Source organism: Lonchura striata, chromosome 13, assembly GCF_046129695.1.
Source record: "Lonchura striata isolate bLonStr1 chromosome 13, bLonStr1.mat, whole genome shotgun sequence".
In the NCBI taxonomy this organism is placed as follows: Eukaryota; Metazoa; Chordata; class Aves; order Passeriformes; family Estrildidae; genus Lonchura; species Lonchura striata.
The window spans coordinates 21,745,908-21,764,659 of NC_134615.1; the positions used below are offsets into that span (position 1 = coordinate 21,745,908).

Below are 18,752 nucleotides of genomic sequence, written 5' to 3' on the forward strand. Positions count from 1 at the left end.
GCCAATCAGCGCGGCACACCCCGCCGCTAGGCCCCGCCCACCGCGCGGATCCTCCAATCAGCGCCTCCTGATCCGGCCGCGCCACGCCCCCGCCGGTAGCGGACGCCGGTCCCTCACCGACACCGAGGTGCGGCCCCCTAGCGGGCGCACCGACAGCGCCATGGCGGCGCCGGTGCCCGGGAACCGGGCGCGCTGCGGGCCGCTGCAGGGCTGGGGACGCGTTCACCGCGTGTGTCTCGCCTCCTGCTGCAATTCCATGGGAAAAACAGACATCCCTTCCCTTGGGAAAGTCTGGCTGCGGGGGAGAAGAAAAAAAAAAAGAAAAAAACGAGGAAACCATCTCTGCCCCGTGTGAGGATCGAACTCACGACCTTCAGATTATGAGACTGACGCGCTACCTACTGCGCTAACGAGGCTCCTCGAGACACTGCCCCGCACGCAGCGCTCTTGGTCCTACGCCTCCGCCTCCCCGGCCCTGCCCGATCTTCACCGCCATGCCCGCGGTGCTGCCTGAGAAATCTATTTCCTTACAAAAATCCCCTTTTCTGCACCTCTTTTGATTGTTTCGTTGTATTTTACTCCCCATTCCTTCTTTTCCCTGCTTTTCTACCAGCCGGACCTCAGATTTTTTTACAAATGGCTCCTCCTTGCTACGGTGTTCCACAAGAAACATCTTGGGTTTTGTCCTTTTTTTTTTTGAAATAGCTCCTTTTTATTCCATGTTGTTCTGCAAAACAGCTGCAGAGTCCTTTGGGTTTCCTAAGCATCCTCCTGCTGCCGGCCAGGAATAGACTGCGAGGGCTGTGCTGACAACAGCCTCACGAGGAAATCAAGTTGCTTCCACATAATTAACAAAAATTAAAGCCAGCCTCGTTTGCTGTGGAGAGACGCTATTCAGCTGGATTTCTGCAGTGGATTGAGCTCCCTGCTCTCAGAGAGTGCTCAGCACAAGAGGGTCTCCAGTGATGCTGCCTGAAGCGCCGCCCTGAATCCTAATGGAGGGGCCTCACCCTCAGCGAGGGTCCCACGGATGCAGTCACCATGACAATCCAGCAACAAATCCCCAAATTGGCAGAAGACAGGAAAACAGGGATTTAATTGATGCAGAAAGTCTGAGAGCATCGCCCACGAGAATCTCTGCGCAGAGGCTGCTCTGCAGAGCAAGGAGCTGGCAGAGGATGAAGGAGGAGCAGACCTTTGGACACCGTAGAATCCCACAATGGTTTGGGTGGGAAGGGACCTTAAAATCATCCCATTCCACCCCCTGCCATGGCAGGGGCACTTTCCACTGTCCCAGGTTGCTCCAAGCCCTGTCCAAACTGGCTTTGGGCACTGCCAGGGATCCAGGAGCAGCCACAGCTGCTCTGGGCAACCTGTGCCAGGGCCTCAGCACCCTCACAGGGAGGAATTCCTGCCCAAAATCTCATCCATCCCTGCCCTCTGGCAGCGGGAGCCATTCCCTGTGTGCTGTCCCTCCATCCCTTGTCCCCAGTCCCTCTCCAGCTCTCCTGGGGACCCTTCAGGCCTTGGAATGGCTTTGAGCTCTCCCTGGAGCCTTCTCCTCTCCAGGTGAGCACCCCCAGCTCTCCCAGCCTGGCTCCAGAGCAGTTTTCCCAGCTTTTGGAGCATCCCTGGCTCCTCTGGACTCTGTCCATCAGCTCCACATCCTCCTGACATTGAGGGTTCCAGGGCTGGACATGGAGCTCCAGTGGGATTTCATGAGAGCAGAGAAGAGGGGAGAACCACCCTCCTTGTCCTCCTGCTCACAGTCCTTCGGAGTCCCACCAGACCAGACGAGATGCTTGAGCTGCCCACAGATTTTGCCAAGGGTCTGGTGGGCAGCTGTTGTTGTCGGGGTCAGGAAACCCTGATTGCCAAGGGTCTGGATGGCCGTGGATACGGGATGATGACATGAGGAGTCCAGGCTGCCTGGCTCGTGGTACAAACAATATTGCCCCAGCCCTGGGATGAGCAAATGCTTGGCTTCTCCCAGGCTGAGCATTCCACCCCTGGCTCTGCCCACGGGCAGGATGAGGTGTCATTTTTAGTGCTGTGCTAATCCTTTGGGGCCTCGGTGATGGACAAATGGAGTGCCCACAGTTCTGATTACATTACAAAAAGCTGCTCCAAGCATGTAAACCAAGGCACGTGGGCAGTGAGTCATGTAAACCAAACACCAAACCTTTGGAAATACGGCTGGAGCTGTTTTCCACCTGTAGGGAATCACGTGGCTTTTCCCACATTATTTTATGCTCAGCTGGTGCTTAAAGGTTCTGACACAGCTTTTGAAGGTCATGTCTGTTTGTTTAGGAAGTGATGGATTCATGGAGGGGACAGGGGAAAGTACTGATGGCAAGGATTTTCGTGTGAATGAAACAAAAGATGTCCTGGGTGACACTGCCTGGAGCAGAACCACAGCAGTCTGCAGCACACACATGCTTTCCCCTCTTTTGCTTTTATATTTTTATCTGAACTTTATTCTTTCTCCTTTCCCACTGAATGCTCCTGCTGCCTAATCACCCTACAACCTTCTCTCCTTTCCCTCACCCACCTGACCCCTATAACCTGACACCACAGTCTTGGCTCCGTGGGTGCTGAGCCACATTTCTCACCCATCAGACTTCCCTTGGCCCACTGACCCCCTTCCCAGTCCAAGCCAGCAGAAGGCAGGAGTGGAAAGGGCTGTGATGGACAGATCCATGCCAGTTCCCAGGGAGCTCCATTGCCCCGTGCTGATTTCCTGCAGATGAGGAAGGGCAAAGGGAAAAGGCAGCACCCACCTCCATCCCACACTGATGTTAGCAAAGCCTGAGGCAAAGCTCCCCGTGCTCTGTGTGACCATGTTTCCCCTTCTAACGGGACAGAGTGAGGGAATGCCAGCCCTTCATCACTTCAGAGAGGAGAAACAACTGCTGTCTCCAATTTCCAGTGCTGTTCTTGTGGAGCAACACACAATAGTTTTGGAGCTTGGGCACATCCAAGGTCCATGAGGCCCAGAAGGTGGAGAGCTGGTGTGGAACAGGGAGGTTATAACTGAATATCACCTTCAGCTTCAGTCATCGAAGTCTAAAATTGCTGCTTTCTCCCCTATCTTACCAAATTCATTATCTGAATCAACCAGCTTTGTTTGTGACAGTAGGGGAAACAGGAAAAGTGCATTATCATCATCTCCCATGCTCTGTGGCACTGTCTGAGCACCTTCCTTGGAAAATATTCCCAGAGTAATGGCCTGGAGCCTTCAGTGCTGCTGTCTGAGGCAGGCAGCTCGCAGCCCTTACCACAGGGCTCTTGAAAAAGGATGTAGTGAAACGGGAAATGGTATTGTTTCATTTCCCCCAGCAATTAAGGAGCTGATGTAGCTCTTGCTGTAGTCAATTAGTCCTCACGCTCACTAAAGGGCTTTGGATGGGTCCCAAAGTTAGTGTCCTCATTTTCTGTAATCCTGGAAGTGTTTATGCCTTCCCAAGCTCTGAGCAGGGATGAGCCAGCTGATGGCACATCCAGCCAATTATAACCAGAACAGAGAGGAGAGAATGATTTATTTTCCATTTGGCAAGAGGGACAGAAAAGTATGGCAAGGCAGGCCGAGACAGATGAACAAACCCTGTCTGCAAGCCCTGCTTGCCACAGAGAGTATTTGCAGCATGTTTTTTTGGCATGGGACTACACTGAGATTTCTGCTTTGTAATAAGAAGCAAAGACTGCTCCTGCCTCCTAAAAAACTGCTCCCATCCTTGGAGGGAGGACACATCAAAGAGAGAATATCCCAATAGAAATGCTGAAGAGTTTTGCTTTGGTTTTTGTAATGTGTATATTTTAAGCTGGAAAACAGCTCCTCTTGTCCTGGGTCTGTGATTTCCCACTTCCTTGATTTGTGGACATTGATCTCACCAGATTTGCAGGATAAACAGCATTGGACAGGCTGGGCTCTTCAGGGAAAATCCAGAGCACTGCAGAAAAGCTGCTGATGGCTCAGGAAGTGGTCACATCCCTCTGCCTTAGAGCAGAGCTCCGTGCCCTCTCTTTAACTGGCTACCCACTGCCAGAGGGCAGGGATAGATGGGATATTGGGAAGGAATTCTTCCCTGGGAGGGATGGTGAACAGGTTCTCAGAGAAGCTGTGGCTGCCTCATGTCTGGAAGTGCCCCCTGGACAGGGCTTGGAGCCACCTGGGACAGTGGAAGGTGTCCCTGCCACAGCAGGGGGGTGGCACTGGATGAACTTTAAGGTCCCTTCTAAGCCAAACCTTTAAGATCACTTCCAGCCTTCCACCCCCTAACATTCCATGATTCCATGACTTATGGAAGAGGGTACGATCTCTCTTCAGCGTGCTGTCCTTGCTTCCATGAGGAATCAGTCAATCTAAGGCTGTGAGTGCCTGGAGTCACCCAAGACGTCACAGCACTTCTACCACAAGCAGTCCTTGTCCCTCCAGCTTTGGCCCCAGTCCAGCCTGGACAATTTAGTCCTGTTCAACACCTGGAGCAGCTCAGCTGGCAGAAGGATTCTCCAGCTCTGGAGGGCTCAGATGCTGGGGGTGCTATTCCTGGCTGCTGACCCGTGGTTGTGCAATCCCAGGCAGCTCACGGAACCTCTCAGCGTCAGCGAGGAGAATGTTTTCTGAAGCACAGGCAACGTCGTGCTCAGTTACTATTTGAACACGTGGGGGATTGCTGCAATCCTAGGAGTATCAAAAATCCTAGGAGTATCAAAAATCAGGGGGAGACCTTGTTACTCGCTGTGTTATCCCACGGTTTCCCCGCTCTGCCTCCCGCGCTCGCGCTGTCGTTGCTGCTTGCCAAGATGTTATGGATTTTCTGAGTGAAATCAGTACACAAACACAGCTCACTGCTGCTTGCACCAACTGATTTGCCATGTTCCATCAAGCAACATCTCCCATTTCAGATCCTGGAGCCAAGAGCTGTTTGCTGGAACAACAGGAACAGCAGGAACTGACGTCAGTTATGGTACCCAGCAATGATGTCTTGGGCAATCCTTCTTGCAGGGAGTTTCTAGCCAAACATTCTACGAAAATGATAGTTTTGTGATGACTTTGCATGTATCTGTGTGTTAGCTGGGATTTACCATCCAAAAAAACCCGTGGATAATAGTCTAGAACATGTGATATTTCAAAAGTGTTGTGCTCCCACTGAGGGTCAGGCTCAGATGTTGTAAGGCCTCAAGAAAACCCACCCAGGCAAAATGTGGGGTCTCTCTCTAGCTTCACTTCTCTCAAATTAGAGAGAAAATTCGATATTTCTACCCCCAAAACAGATATTTTGCCATTCTCACCACTTCTTCCTTAAGTTCTCCTAACTCGGAAGGTGAAATTTGATGTGTGGCAATTTGTTCTTCTTAAGGGTAGCCACCATCTTGAGGCAAATTTAAGATGAAAACTTCCCAGAAGAGTTATTTTAAGGCATTTCAAACAATTCTCTACAGTCAGATTCTGCCTGAAAATCTCCAATAGCAGCTGGGTAATGGCTGCACACTTCTAAAAAAACCAAGCCCACATTAATCTTGAGCTGAGCTGGATCGATAAGAACAATTTGTGAGCAGAGAACTGAAGAGAGGTATTTTAATTCAGGTTGAAATGCAAGTTATTATCAGCACAGTGTTCCTCCTTTTATTTTATAGGGCTTTTCTCTCTGTGTTCCTGGTGAATTTAATACTGCTGACAGCTGCTGAGCTCCCAGCCCTACACACTGAGTGCTCTCTTCCAGGAAGGGTGCAGCACTGCAGAGGAACAGCTTTGTCTGTTCCTTGAAAAAAAAAAAAAAAAGCCTTTTCAGTTCTGTTGTACCAGAAAAATGAGGGGATGATTTATTATTCTGAATGTGAAATACACTTGTTTCATTGTGAGGCAGCTCATGTGGGAAAAAAATAGGAAAAGTGGGAGTTTTTCCCAAGGGAAATGCTGTGAATGTCAACCACTTTGGAGTCACTGTTCATACTGAATTTCTAACCAAAAAAAAAAAAAAAAAAAAACAAAACAAAACAAAAAAAAAAACAACCAAACAAAAAAAAACACAACCCAACCTTGTGGAAGATAGAAGAGTTGGGGAAACCTGTGTTGCTTTTTTTTTTTACTTAGTATTTAGTTTGGTGTATTAGGTGCAGAAAGGAGGACCTGAGCTGGAATCCAAACCCAGCCTGTAAATTCAGGAGGATCTGAGCTGGAATTCAAACCTGCTTTGTAAATTTGGGAAATCACATCTCCTTTGCCTTATGCAAAACTAGGGCTGACAGGGATTGTAGGGGATTATTTACCCCATCCTTCTCCCTGAGACCAGAACGATTCTTCCTGAACTCTTCAGAGCAGATGTTTTACTAATTTCTCATTAAATAAAAACATCCAAAGGTGATTATTCCATTTCCTTCCTAGGGAATTTCTTCTGGTGCTCAACAATTCTTACCCTTAACCCAGTCCCTAATTTCTATGGCCTTTTCCAAGCTGTAAGCTCATTATTTCTCATCCTGGTCCTGTAGCATGCAGGGAAAAGCTAATACCCTCCCACTCTGCAGAAACCTTTTGCATATTTGAAGACGATGTAATGTCCCCTTTGGGTTAAGTCTCCTTTTCCTCAGCCTAAATGCTTTCTAAAGCCTTCTAAGGCCAGGATGAAAACGCTCTGTGGCTCCATTTTTGAAGGGCTCTGTTCCAGCGCCGTCGCCGAGCCTGAAGCCAAAGCATTTTCCAAAGCAGCGTTTTCTCAGCAGGGCTGGGGAGCTGTGCTGAGGCAGGGCTGATCCCAAAGGCTGTGTCCATGCTGTCATTCCAACTGCTCCTAACACCTTCCTGGAATCCAGACTCGCCAACTGTCTGTGCTGTCGACACGCAGACACGGGCGAGGGCTGAGCTCAGGAGGGAAAGGTCAGGCGAGTCTCCGTGTGGGTCTAAATTTCCTTCTCACAGTTTCTGCAGATTATTTATGAGAGGAGCATGTGATAGCCCAGCCTGTCAGCAGATACTCTGATTGTGGCTCTCCCCAAGCACCATATGGATGCTTTCAGCCAGAGCTGCAGCCCTGCTAACAGTCGGCTTTTGGATGCAAAGCACACGGAACACAGAGCCTGGAATTGTCAGCCCTGACACCAGGATGCACCTGAATGCCCCAAAAATAACATTATGTGGTTTCATCCTCCTGCCTTCAACCCTCAGACACAATTCTGAGAGCATGGTGGAATTTCCTCAGCCTGGAAAATGTTTGGTTTTTTTTAAAGGCAGGCATTTAAATAAAGAAGAGTCCTGTTGACACAGAAATTTGGGATTGGTGTTTTAAATTGCAGACGTATCAGTGTTCTGCTGGTCATCCATGTCTCACCTGCTATGCCTGGCCAGTGATGTGATGGACAGAGCAATCACACACCTCAGGGCTGTATTTCCTTGTTAGTCACATCTTTAATGGCCTCATAATGACAGGCCACCGGAACTGTGACCCTGAATCACAAAATTAGGTCATGAACCCTCATTCCTTTGTGTGAGTGCAGATTCACTCCAATGCATCCCTCCACCCCCAAAAAATTAAAAACACTGATAATCTCTAAGATGGTTAGAAAACTGTCCTTCTCCCTGTACTCCTAAGGACAATCCTGGTCACAGCTCTCTGTCCCTTGGATTGTACAGCAAGATCCTGTTGCCCTATTGCTGCAAAATCCTCCTTAAATTCAAAACATGGTGCCCGGAATGTATGTGAGAGAAAGAGAGAAAGAGTGATGCAGCTGAAAGGCTCCAGCCAACAGCTTGTGTCAGAAAGCTGCTAAGCAGGAAACAGTTGGGCAGTTTTACTCACAACGTGGTATCTGTGACTGAAGTTGTGATTTAATCAATTCCTCACAAACCGCATGAGGCCGGGGGGGGGGGGGTGGCTTCCAAGAGAATCAGAGCACCTGCTCCTAAAATTTTGTTCTTCAAACATAAACTTTACCCATACCCGTGTCAATGTGAAAGCAAATTGGTGACAGAGCATTGAACTTGCATTTTTGCATGGAGAAAAATGCTTAAGTGTTCATGTAGAAGGGGATGTTGTGGGCCACCCCAAGGTGGCCGCCCTGCGAGTTCATGGAATCATGGAACAATGGAATCATGGAATAATGGAATCATGGAATAATGGAATACCAGGGGATCATCTGGCCCAACCTTTCTTGGCAAAAGCACCATCTAGACAAGATGGCTGAAGCTTAAAAGTGCCCAACATTGAGGAATCCACCGCTTTCCTGGGGAGATTGTTCTTTTTTGTGTCACTGAGGAGAGCACTGCCTGGCACCGGGGTGGCCGTGGCTGTGTGTCACTGAGTGAGGAACACAGCCTGGCACTGAGGTGACCATGGCTGTGTCACTGAGTGAGGAACATAGCCTGGCACTGAGGTGGTAATGGCTGTGTGAGGAGAACCTGGCACCGAGGTGTCCATGGCCGTGTCACTGAGAGAAGAACACTGCCTGGCACCAAGGTGGCCATGGCTCTGTTGCTAAGGAAGAACACTGCCTGGCACTGAGGCGACCATGATTGTGTGTCAGTAAGGAAGAACACGGCCTGGCACCGAGGTGTCCACGGCTGCGTCACTGAGGAAGAACACAGCCTGGCACTGAGTTGTCCATCCATGGCTGTGTCACTGAATGAGGAACAGTGCCTGGCACTGAGGTGGCCATGGTTGTGTGCCACTGAGTGAGGAACACAGCCTGGCACCAAGGTGGCCATGGCTCTGTTGCTAAGGAAGAACACTGCCTGGCACTGAGGTGACCATGGTTGTGTATCAGTAAGGAAGAACACAGCCTGGCACTGAGGTGACCACGGCTGTGTATCATTGAGGAGAACAGTGCCTGGCACCAAGGCAGCCATGGCTGTGTGTCACTGAGGAAGAACACAGCCTGGCACCGAGATGTCCATGGCTGTGTCACGGAATGAGGAATGGAGCCTGGCACCAAGGTGGCCATGGCTGTGTGTCACTGAGAACAGTGCCTGGCACTGAGGTGGCCATGGTTGTGTGTCACTGAGTGAGGAACACAGCCTGGCACCGAGGTGTCCACAGCTGTGTCACTAATGAGGAACACCGCCATGGCCGTGTGTTGCAGAGCGGGAACACCGCCAGGGTGCTGTGACATTCCCACAGCACGCTGGCCGGGTATCACCAACCCCGCCGGCCATGCCCTCCCTCAGGGTGCCCACAGCACACGGGCTGTGTGTGCCGGCCATGCCCTCCCTCAGGGTGCCCACAGCACACGGGCTGTGTGTGCTGGCCGTGCCCTCCCTGATGATGCCCACAGTGCACGGGCTGTGTGTGCCGGCCGTGTCCTCACTGACGAAGCCCACAGCACACGGGCTGTGTGTGCCGGCCATGCCCTCCCTGACGATGCCCACAGCACACGGGCTGTGTGTGCCGGCCATGCCCTCCCTCAGGATGCCCACAGCACACGGGCTGTGTGTGCCGGCCATGCCCTCCCTCAGGGTGCCACCAGCACACGGGCTGTGTGTGCCGGCCGTGCCTTTCCTCAGGATGCCCACAATGCACGGGCTGTGTGTGCCGGCCGTGTCCTCACTGACGAAGCCCACAGCACACGGGCTGTGTGTGCCGGCCATGCCCTCCCTCAGGATGCCCACAGCACACGGGCTGTGTGTGCCGGCCATGCCCTCCCTCAGGATGCCCACAGCACACGGGCTGTGTGTGCCGGCCATGCCTTTCCTCAGGATGCCCACAGCACACGGGCTGTGTGTGCCGGCCATGCCTTTCCTCAGGATGCCCACAGCCCATGGGCTTTGTGTGCCGGCCATGCCCTCCTCAGGATGCCCACAGCACACGGGCTGTGTGTGCCGGCCGTGCCCTCCCTCAGGATGCCCACAGCACACGGGCTGTGTGTGCCGGCCATGCCTTTCCTCAGGGTGCCACCAGCACACGGGCTGTGTGTGCCGGCCGTGCCTTTCCTCAGGATGCCCACAATACACGGGCTGTGTGTGCCGGCTGTGCCCTCCCTGACGATGCCCACAGCCCGGGGGCTGTGTCCCCGCACCCCCGGCCGTGCCCTCCCTCAGGATGCCCACAGCCCGGGGGCTGTGTCCCCGCACCCCCGGCCGTGCCCTCCCTGTCGATGCCCACAGCCCGGGGGCTGTGTCCCCGCACCCCCGGCCGTGCCCTCCCTGGCGATGCCCACAGCCCGGGGGCTCTGCCCCGCGCCCGCCGTGCCCTCCCTCAGGATGCCCACAGCCCGGGGGCTCTGCCCCGCGCCCGCCGTGCCCTCCCTCAGGATGCCCACAGCCCGGCGGCTCTGCCCCGCGCCCGCCGTGCCCTCGCTGCCGGCGGCGAGGCGGAGCCGCCGTGACGCGCGCTCAGCTGACGGCCGAGCGGCCGCGGCGGCGCGGGGGGCGGGCCGGCACTCGGAGGTGTCCGCCGCCGCCGCCGCGCACCGCCGCGCCGGGCCGACCGCCGCCATGCCCTCGGAGAAGAGCTTCAAGCAGCGCCGCACCTTCGGTGAGCAGCGCCGCACCTTCGGGGAGGGACGCGGCGGGATCGCCGGGGAGAGCAGGGGAGGGGGCGATGGCGGCGGGGATCCGCGGGCGGCTCCCGCTGACAGCGGCGCGACCCGCGGGCGGAGCGGGCCCGGGGCCGCCCCGGTGTTGTCCCGGTGTTTGTTGTCCCGGTGTTGTCCCGGTGTTGTCCCGGTGCTGTCCCGGTGTCCCGGCCTGCTCGGGGCTGTGACCGAGCCGAAGCCCGGCCCACCTCCGCGGTTGTTTACCCGGGCGGTTCGGGACGTGGGGGTTTTGTGGTGTCGCCAGGTGTGGGGTGGCGGCTGTGCTGTGCTTGGGGTGGGGAGATCTCTTCATGGCATCGTCCGTGGTGGAACTGCGAAACTCCCAGGAGCCTGGAAACACCCTCGGCGTGTGTGCCAGGAGCTGGGCCTGCCCTTCCCTCCGCTGCCTGCTCGGTGTCCGGCAGGCAGCGGAATTAAAGCTGCGGAATTAAAGCTGCCCTGGCAGCCGGGGAGAGGAATTCTGCAGCGGGCTGGGCTGGGGCGTGTGGCTCCCGGCTCTGTTTGCCTGCTGAGAACTAGCAGGACATCGAAAAGAGCTGTGTAATGACGGCTGGGAAAATGAGATTAGTGCCTTTCGAGAAGGAGCAGCCTCGACAGAGCCGTGCCACGCTTCTCAGGATGGGACCGCAGCAACCCATGTGTGTCAGTGAGGGTAACACGAACTGGCAGCGTAACCTATTTCTGCGTGAGCTATAAAACCCCGTACGTGAGATGGAATTGGTGGAAGTAATTGATCCCGATTTTCCTTTCTTCCTGCCTTTGGGTTAAAGTCAAGCTGCTTAAAGAGAGCTTTGTGATGTGCCCACCCTCGCCTTTGCTGCTGTGCTGAATGTGAGCTCTTCCCTGCGGTGAAGCGGGGAGGATGTGGCTCTGACAAAAGTCTGTGTTTATGCCATCCCTTTTCTCAGAGCCTTCCGAAACTGTTGTTGACCCCATCGCCTGTCAGCAGCCTCTGTTGCAGGTATTAAGTTCAGCTAGGATGGCAGCCAAGCAGTTGCCACTGCAACTACTGTCGTCAGAGAACAGTGTTTATCTGTGGCTGGCTGGGGCCTGATTTTGAACACACCACACACAATAATCTCCACAATTTGCCTGGTTTATGTTCCTTCTACCCCAGGGAGTTCTGCTGAATAACATTGCTGTGAGCAAACCTGTTCCGGCTGAAAAGTTAGTGCTTGCCAGGTGGATGGTTGGTCTCACTCTTCCACGTATCTTTTGTGTTTTTGGTTAATCTGAAAAACTATTTTAACGAGGTGGAACTCTCTGCCCTTGAAGCGCTCTGGCTGGGAATGTGGCTCGGGATGTGAGGTGGCTTTCAGGTGAAGGCTTCGCATGCTCCTTGCCTGAGTTCTGCTTGATTCACCTGCAGCTTCACACGGTGATTCAGGGCAGCTGCATTCCTTGCCGGGCTCCTGAGGAGGATGTGCTCCATGGGCACGAACAGGACCTGAGCAGAGTGAGGGATGTTATTGCTGAGTGTCCTGCCATTAGCATTCCAAGGGGAGCTGGCCTAAGTGCTTCTCTCCCTAGGCAGGTGTGTGTTCAAGCCGTGATGCAACACTCAATCATCTCTCTCGGAGCTGCTTGGAGCCTGAAAACAGCCTGGAAAGCCCCGTCCTGCTGAAGAACAGAGGGCTTAAAATTGAGTTCACTGAATCTGAAAGTAGGCAGGGGACACGCAGATGAGGCGGCCCCTGAAAGCAGCCAGGCTGTTTACTCTGCCTCGTGTACTTTAGCCAGGTTCATGAGATCTGTTCTATTAATATTTCTGTCTGAGGAGAGGTGAACTTTATCCTGAAAACTGGCACGGAGAGTGGCAAAATGTGTAGGTCCAGCAGAGCCTCCAGCAGCTCCTGCAACAATGGGTGAGGCCGAGTCAAAATAAAACCTGGAATTCGGTAACAGGAGAGCACACAAGGAAAGCTGATGCTGCCAGGCTTGGGCCAGTCCCGGGGCTCAAATAATTGTTGACCATTTCCTCTTCTGGGACCTGCCAGAAATAGCAGAGGGTATTTAGTTGTTCATTTGGGTGGTGTAATTTGAGGCCTTAACTGTGTGAGGTTAAATGTGTGCTTCAGTGGGCAGAAAGTGAGGGGGTGTGGGGAGGAAAGGATCTCCTTTAACACTTTCTAGGAGTGCCAGGCAGGTGCACACAGCGCTTGTCACCTTGGGTTAAGGAGCAGGAGATCAGCTGTCACAGGAGAGGTTGTGCTCCTGATAGTGCTGGCCCATTTGGAAATTGATTTGCCTGAATTTCCTCTTCTGCCTTTTCCTAACACATGGTCCCTCTCTTCAGTGGTGGAGAAATAAGGAAATAACAACATTAACTGTGAATGCTTAAACAGATTTTTTTTTTTTTTTTTTTTAATCCCTTGCAGAACAAAGAGTGGAAGATGTACGACTGATTCGGGATCAGCATCCCACTAAAATACCAGTAAGTCCAGTTCTTTTAATTTTTTACTTCAGTTTCCAGCCTCGTGGTGTTTTTGGCAGTTAGAAACCTGTGAAAGAGCTGTCCTGAAGAGACCAAATGAAAAGGTGGCAGTTCAGGGTGGCTAAGCCTGGATTTCAGGAGCATTCTCAGGCAGTAATTCTCACGGTTGCTGTGGTGCAGCAAGGTGCTCACGGGGGCTGGAGGAAGTGGCATTTCCGGAGTTTTGCACTTGTGTGTTGTAACTTGGAAGAAAACCACGCCCCAGCTGAGCTCTGAGATCCTCCTGAGCTCTCAGCTCCTCTCCCTGTGGTTTTTTCTCTGAATTAAGAGCGTTCAGGGGCCCAGCAAGAGGAGTAGACAGCAGTGTAGAGGCAGATAGGGATTTGCTCATCAGCCTGGGCTAAGCAGGGCAGAAATGCTTTTCTCCTGTGCTTAGGTCTCCAGGAATGCTGCTGGCCTCTGCAGCTCACACAGGATATCACCCCTCACCCTGGCACTCTTGAGCTGCTCAGTTCCAAATGCTGCCTAAGTTTGTATTTTATTTTACTTACATCCTCAAAGTTAAAAATGCAGAGAATATCCTACAGGCAAAAGGCACGGATTGTGTTCTGTCACTGCTGAATTCTTCAGCAGAGGGAACTGAATGGGACCCTCAGCCTTTGGCTCTGTGAGGAGATTTGGTGACCCCAGTGGGTGGAAATTCTGCTGTGAACCAACTGCTGCAAACTGTCCCCACTCCCAGAGCAAGCTCACTGACAGAAGCTGCTGTGGAAACAGAAACTGAAAGGTTTTCAGCTTTCCTTGGGCTTTAAACTCCTGCCTTCACTTTGGACCTGCCACTGCTGCTTCCCTGGGAGGAATACTTCACAGCAGGGACTTACTGACTTTTTTGGAATGTTTCATTTTCCAAAAAGGTGCTTTCCTTGCAAATCTGTTTCCTGACAAATTTTGCTTTTTCACTCACCTTTCAGAGACCACTTAGCCATAGTCCCCAAGCTCTGTGACCACAGATTGAAAGCCAGGGATTTATGGCAAAACTCTCACTGTAAGTCAGCCATGGACAGGTTCCAGCCAAAAATCCAGAGGTACCTAAGGAACTTGCTGGAGATGTGGTGATGCAAACTCCCATCATCCCTGCTGGGATCCCTGGAGTCTTTCTGGGCCAGTCACTGCCTCGTTATTGTCATTAGCAGTTCTGGATGAGATAAGGTGGCAATGTCACACTAGATAATAAATCCCTCCTGTGCTGTCAACATCCTCCATTCTGCTGTTAGAAATATCTACTGCTTAAAAATAGTGGGGCTTTGTTACCCAGAATGAGCCAGCATTTATTTCAACTGATGTAAGGCTCTTTCTCTGGTAGAATTCAATCAACATCTCTTCACCTGTGCAGCTTTTTAGGATCAACACAGCCAGACCCCGTGAGCATGGAAAGCATCCAAGGGACTGGTGTCACGTAGCTCCTGTTGACTGAAAATCAACAAACCCCACATGGCCCTGGAAACAGGAGCACACGAGTTCTGAGATCACTTCTTAAAAGCAGGAACTACCCTCAGCTGCTGGGCAGGGTGTTCCTTAAATTGGGAAATCTGCAGTTTCTCTGTGAATTAAGTGGTTATTACACAGCAGTCCTGGCAGAGTTACTGGTTCCTGAGCGTGCTTGAGGAAATTTTCTCCTTAATTTGGAAATTGGAGAGTTTATACCCTTCCAAAGTAGCTTTTTCTCATGCACTAGAAGGAACCTTGGGAGGTGAATGAACAGCAGAGTCATCTGGAGTGGTGGTTCTTAAAGAGATGGCCTGAAATGGAGAAATTCTAGTGACAACTGCTTGATCTGGCAGACTTCTGTAGCAGCACAAACCCTGGTCAGCCCCTGCCTTGTGTTAGAGGGAAGTGGGCTTGGTCTTTTCTTGGATTTCCTTGTTGCTGGGTAATCCAGTGCTGGGTTAAACAATTGCAGCAAAGAAACTCCTTAAAATTGAACTGAAGCTGGGGATGTGTGCTGTAAAATCTTTGTGTTACCCCTCTGTGCAGCAAACAGAACAGAGGAGCATGTGAAGGTAATTAATTCTCATGGAAACACAGAATTGTTGGGGTTGGAAAAGACGTTTAAGATAACTTTAAACTTTAACCAACCATGAATTGCTGCTTCTCACACTGGAGATGCTGCATTCACAGGTGAAGGGAAATGGAGCTGGGAGGGTGCAGATGAGGGCACCACTGTTCCTGCCTTTCACATCTTCTGCCTTTTGTGTTTCTTCTCAGGTGATCATTGAAAGGTACAAGGGGGAGAAGCAGCTTCCAGTTTTGGATAAGACCAAGTTCCTGGTGCCAGATCATGTCAACATGAGCGAGCTAATCAAAATTATCAGGTAGTATTGCTGGGATTCCAGCGTGAACTGATCAGCCTCGGACTGTGATGCTCTGTTAATTCCCCCCTGGTGCACTTGGGAGGTCTAAATGGAAAATTCATCTAACGAGCACTAGGACAAATCCAGGAGAAGGTGCTTTTCCTTTTGCTTTGCTGGAAAAACCCCACTCTGAAGAGCTGCTAGTCTGCTTCCAAGAGAATTAACATTCCCAGAGCTGTAGGAGGGAGTGTGGGGCTGTGAATCCCTGGCTGGGTCCTTCTGCCCAGCACTTCCTGCTTGGCTATTTTGGGATGCCTCCTCTCTCCTGCCACGGAGTCCCCCTCGGGAGTGGCTGCTCTTCCCACCCACTGGGAAGGGGAGTTTGGGCTCAGAGCCAGAGCTCTGCTCTTGGCTTGGGGATGCTCTTGGCATCCTTTGGGAAGTGAAGTTTCCCTCAGTGACAGCACCGAGGCCTGGGAAACACCAGCTCAGGCCAGAGTGTTTCTGCCCTGGCTGCTTGCTCAGCTTACAGGAAAGGCAGAGGGAAACAGCCCTGACTGGAAGCTGTGTGGTCAGAAATTCTGCTAGAAGTGCATCTCTGCTGGCTCAGCAGCAGTGTTTGATGAGGAAGGGTTCTCCAGTGGTAACTGGGCAGTGAGCAGCAAACCAGAGCTTGTTTTGTGATGGTCACGCTGCAGCAGGGGCTGGTTCGTGGAGGCCACGGGCTGTGGGAGTTGTCCAGGGTGGCCAAACAAAAAGTGTCACAGGCAAATCCCAGCTCCTGCAGGAAGCAGAAAGGCAGAGAGGGCTTTGGAGACAGGAACCAGGTTGCTAAAATCTTCCAGAGTCTCAGGAATGTGAAAGGCCCTGGGCAGAGAGGTTAACTGCAGGCTGAAGGGTTTTCCCATCTTTTTTCTCTGGCTTTACTGTTAATAAATAACTTGGTACCAGCCAGACTTGGGCCTCAGCCAGCTCCAGTGATGAACAGCAAAGCCCATCCTTCCCAAACCTTGGAGAGCTGCTGCCTTCCCTCAGCCTGCTGTCTCTGGAGTGATTAGTCTGGCTTTGGAAAGGTCCCTGTCCAGGCCTGTGGTTGGGAGCTAAATAAATCCTTGTTTCCAGCTGCTGCTGCCCCTCAGCAGCGAGTGGGAGCAGCAGGAAGCTGCTGTGATCTATTCTTTCCCTGCTTTGGTGGCAGCTCCACACTCCTGAGCTGCTTTTGCTCACTTGGTTTATCAAGTGGGAAGAGCTGCTCTCTGCAGGAGGCAGTTTAGCAGGAACATCCATTTTCCCCGAGCGGGAATGATCCAAGGGAAATCCAGAATTCAGTTTGTGCAGCCTGTGGCTCCCTGCCCTTCCCACCATGCTTCTCCAGGGAGGGAGGGAAGGAGGACGGGGAGCAAGATGCTCCAAGGTTAAACCCAGGCCGTTACAGAGCTGGGGACCAAGTGAGTTTAGAAGTTGCCCAGGTTTTGCAAGGAAGCTCTGCCCGAATTTCCCAATCTTCCCAAGGATCTCTGGGTTTTCATTCCAGTGAGCTGCAAGCCAAAGGTCCCTGGTTATGCCAGGAGTGCTTCTTCTCAGACCCTCCAGTTCAGTGCCCTTCTGGAGTGCAGCTTTTCCCCTGAGTGAGGGCCCTGCCAGTGGATGCACCTGCCTGGATTTAGCAGAGGAATTGAGCCCAGTTTTGAGGGCCAGGGCAGGGTGGGGACACGCAGGGAAAGCTGCCCATGGACAGAGGCTGGAATGAGATGAGCTTTATTTAAATCCACCCCAACCCATTCCCCGATTCTCTGCCGTGACCTTGCTGCTGTCAGTGCTGAGGACTGTCCGTTGCCATCTGTCCTTTGTCCCCCTTTCCCCTCACCCCTGCCCAGGCGACGCCTGCAGCTGAACTCCAACCAGGCCTTCTTCCTGCTGGTGAACGGGCACAGCATGGTGAGCGTGTCCACGCCCATCTCCGAGGTGTACGAGAGCGAGAAGGACGAGGATGGCTTCCTGTACATGGTCTACGCCTCCCAGGAGACCTTTGGAGCGCCAGCGTCCGCCTAGGACACGCCAGCGGCCCCAGCCTGGGATTTGGGTTGACCCTTGGCCATCACCCCCACTCTTCCCCACACACCCCCCAGGGAAAGAACCGGATGTCACCTCCGCTCTCAGTCCTTAGCATAGTCTCGCTTTAGCAGGTGTCTCATCTCACCTTGCCTTGTTTGTGACTATTACACAGTACAGACGAGCACCTCCAGCTTTGAAACCTGCCCTAATAATATCCCACACAGGCACATTTACAGGTCTGGACCTGACGAAAGGAGCTCAATTGTGCATGTGACACTTGCAGAGAAAGGGACACTCGATTTACTTTTAACGAGCAAACGGGCACCAGGGAGGAACTAAAATGTTTCCCGTGAGTTTGCTGGAAAATCTCCCTACGATTCCTTAATTTTTTTTGTTTTAAATGGGAAGGTTTCTCTTGAGAGCAAATGCATTTTAATGTTCCAAAGGGGAGCTTTTTCTTCTGCAGCTCCATCAGACTCGTGTCAGCGCTGCAGGGAGTTAAGGCAAGTGCTTGGGGTGAGCTGGGGAAGGACAACTCTTTGTGTCTCCGGTTTTTGGGCACCGCACGCTCAGGGGCGGTGCCGCTTTCTGGAATACTCCTACCAAACACCACAGCTTTATCGTAGTTTTAGGAAGTGTCTAACTGTAAAGTGCACACCCGAACAGGTAACACCGAAATAAACTCCAGTCTGTTACGAATTCCCAATCCCTGTGTGTTCATCTGAGCTGGCTTCCAGCGATCCGTAGGATCATGCCCCTAGCCCGGAGGTCGGGAGAAGCAGCTCAGGGCCGCGAGCGGCTGCCGAGATTGACGAACAAATGATTTTGTGGCACGGCTGGAGGCTCCCGTGGCCCGGGCAGGGAGCAGGCTGTGCAGAGGGGAGCTCTCCCGTGGGACAAACCTGTGTTTCTCTAGTGCTGTCAGCGAGGCGCGGCGGGATCCCCGCGGTGTCACCGGTGTCACCCGGCTCCGACGGGGACAGAAGCAATACTACAGCGCCTGGCACTGCGCGGGGTGCACGCGTTGTACCTCCTCCACCTTGTACCTCCTCTCCACTCTTTGCATGCATCTCCTTGCCAGGGCCCCCCCTGCCCGTTTTTTATTGTCCTTTGTGTTTTTACTCCGACGTGAACTTTTCGATGCAGCTTGTTCTCTTGTTTAGTTCTGTTCGTGGAAGAACTCGTTTAACTCATAACTGACAACTGTACTTGTAATTACAACGTGATCGACTGATATTCCTGTACAAATGTTGCTTTTTTAAAATTAATACAGTGCTGATACGGATGGATTACATCCCAACTTAATTCCGGCTCGTGTGGTTTATTCCTAGGCATTTTCACAGCAAAATAATTAAAGGAATTAAAAATAATTCTCTGCTACTGCCAAG

At 52.3% G+C, this 18,752-nt stretch overlaps 1 protein-coding gene and 1 non-coding gene across 2 annotated transcripts; one reads left to right on the plus strand and one right to left on the minus strand.

Moving 5' to 3' along the window:
• Positions 1–343: 343 nt before the first annotated feature.
• On the minus strand, positions 344–416 carry TRNAM-CAU (transfer RNA methionine (anticodon CAU)). The gene has a single exon. It is a non-coding gene; the product is annotated as a tRNA-Met (tRNA).
• Positions 417–10,352: 9,936 nt separating this feature from the next.
• On the plus strand, positions 10,353–18,669 carry MAP1LC3B (microtubule associated protein 1 light chain 3 beta). The gene is made up of 4 exons (XM_021537946.3): positions 10,353–10,463; positions 12,903–12,958; positions 15,224–15,330; positions 17,187–18,669. Exons 1-4 carry the CDS (start codon positions 10,424–10,426, stop codon positions 17,359–17,361), a joined length of 378 nt encoding a protein of 125 aa, XP_021393621.1. The 5' UTR covers positions 10,353–10,423; the 3' UTR covers positions 17,362–18,669.
• The last annotated feature ends 83 nt before the right edge of the window (positions 18,670–18,752 follow it).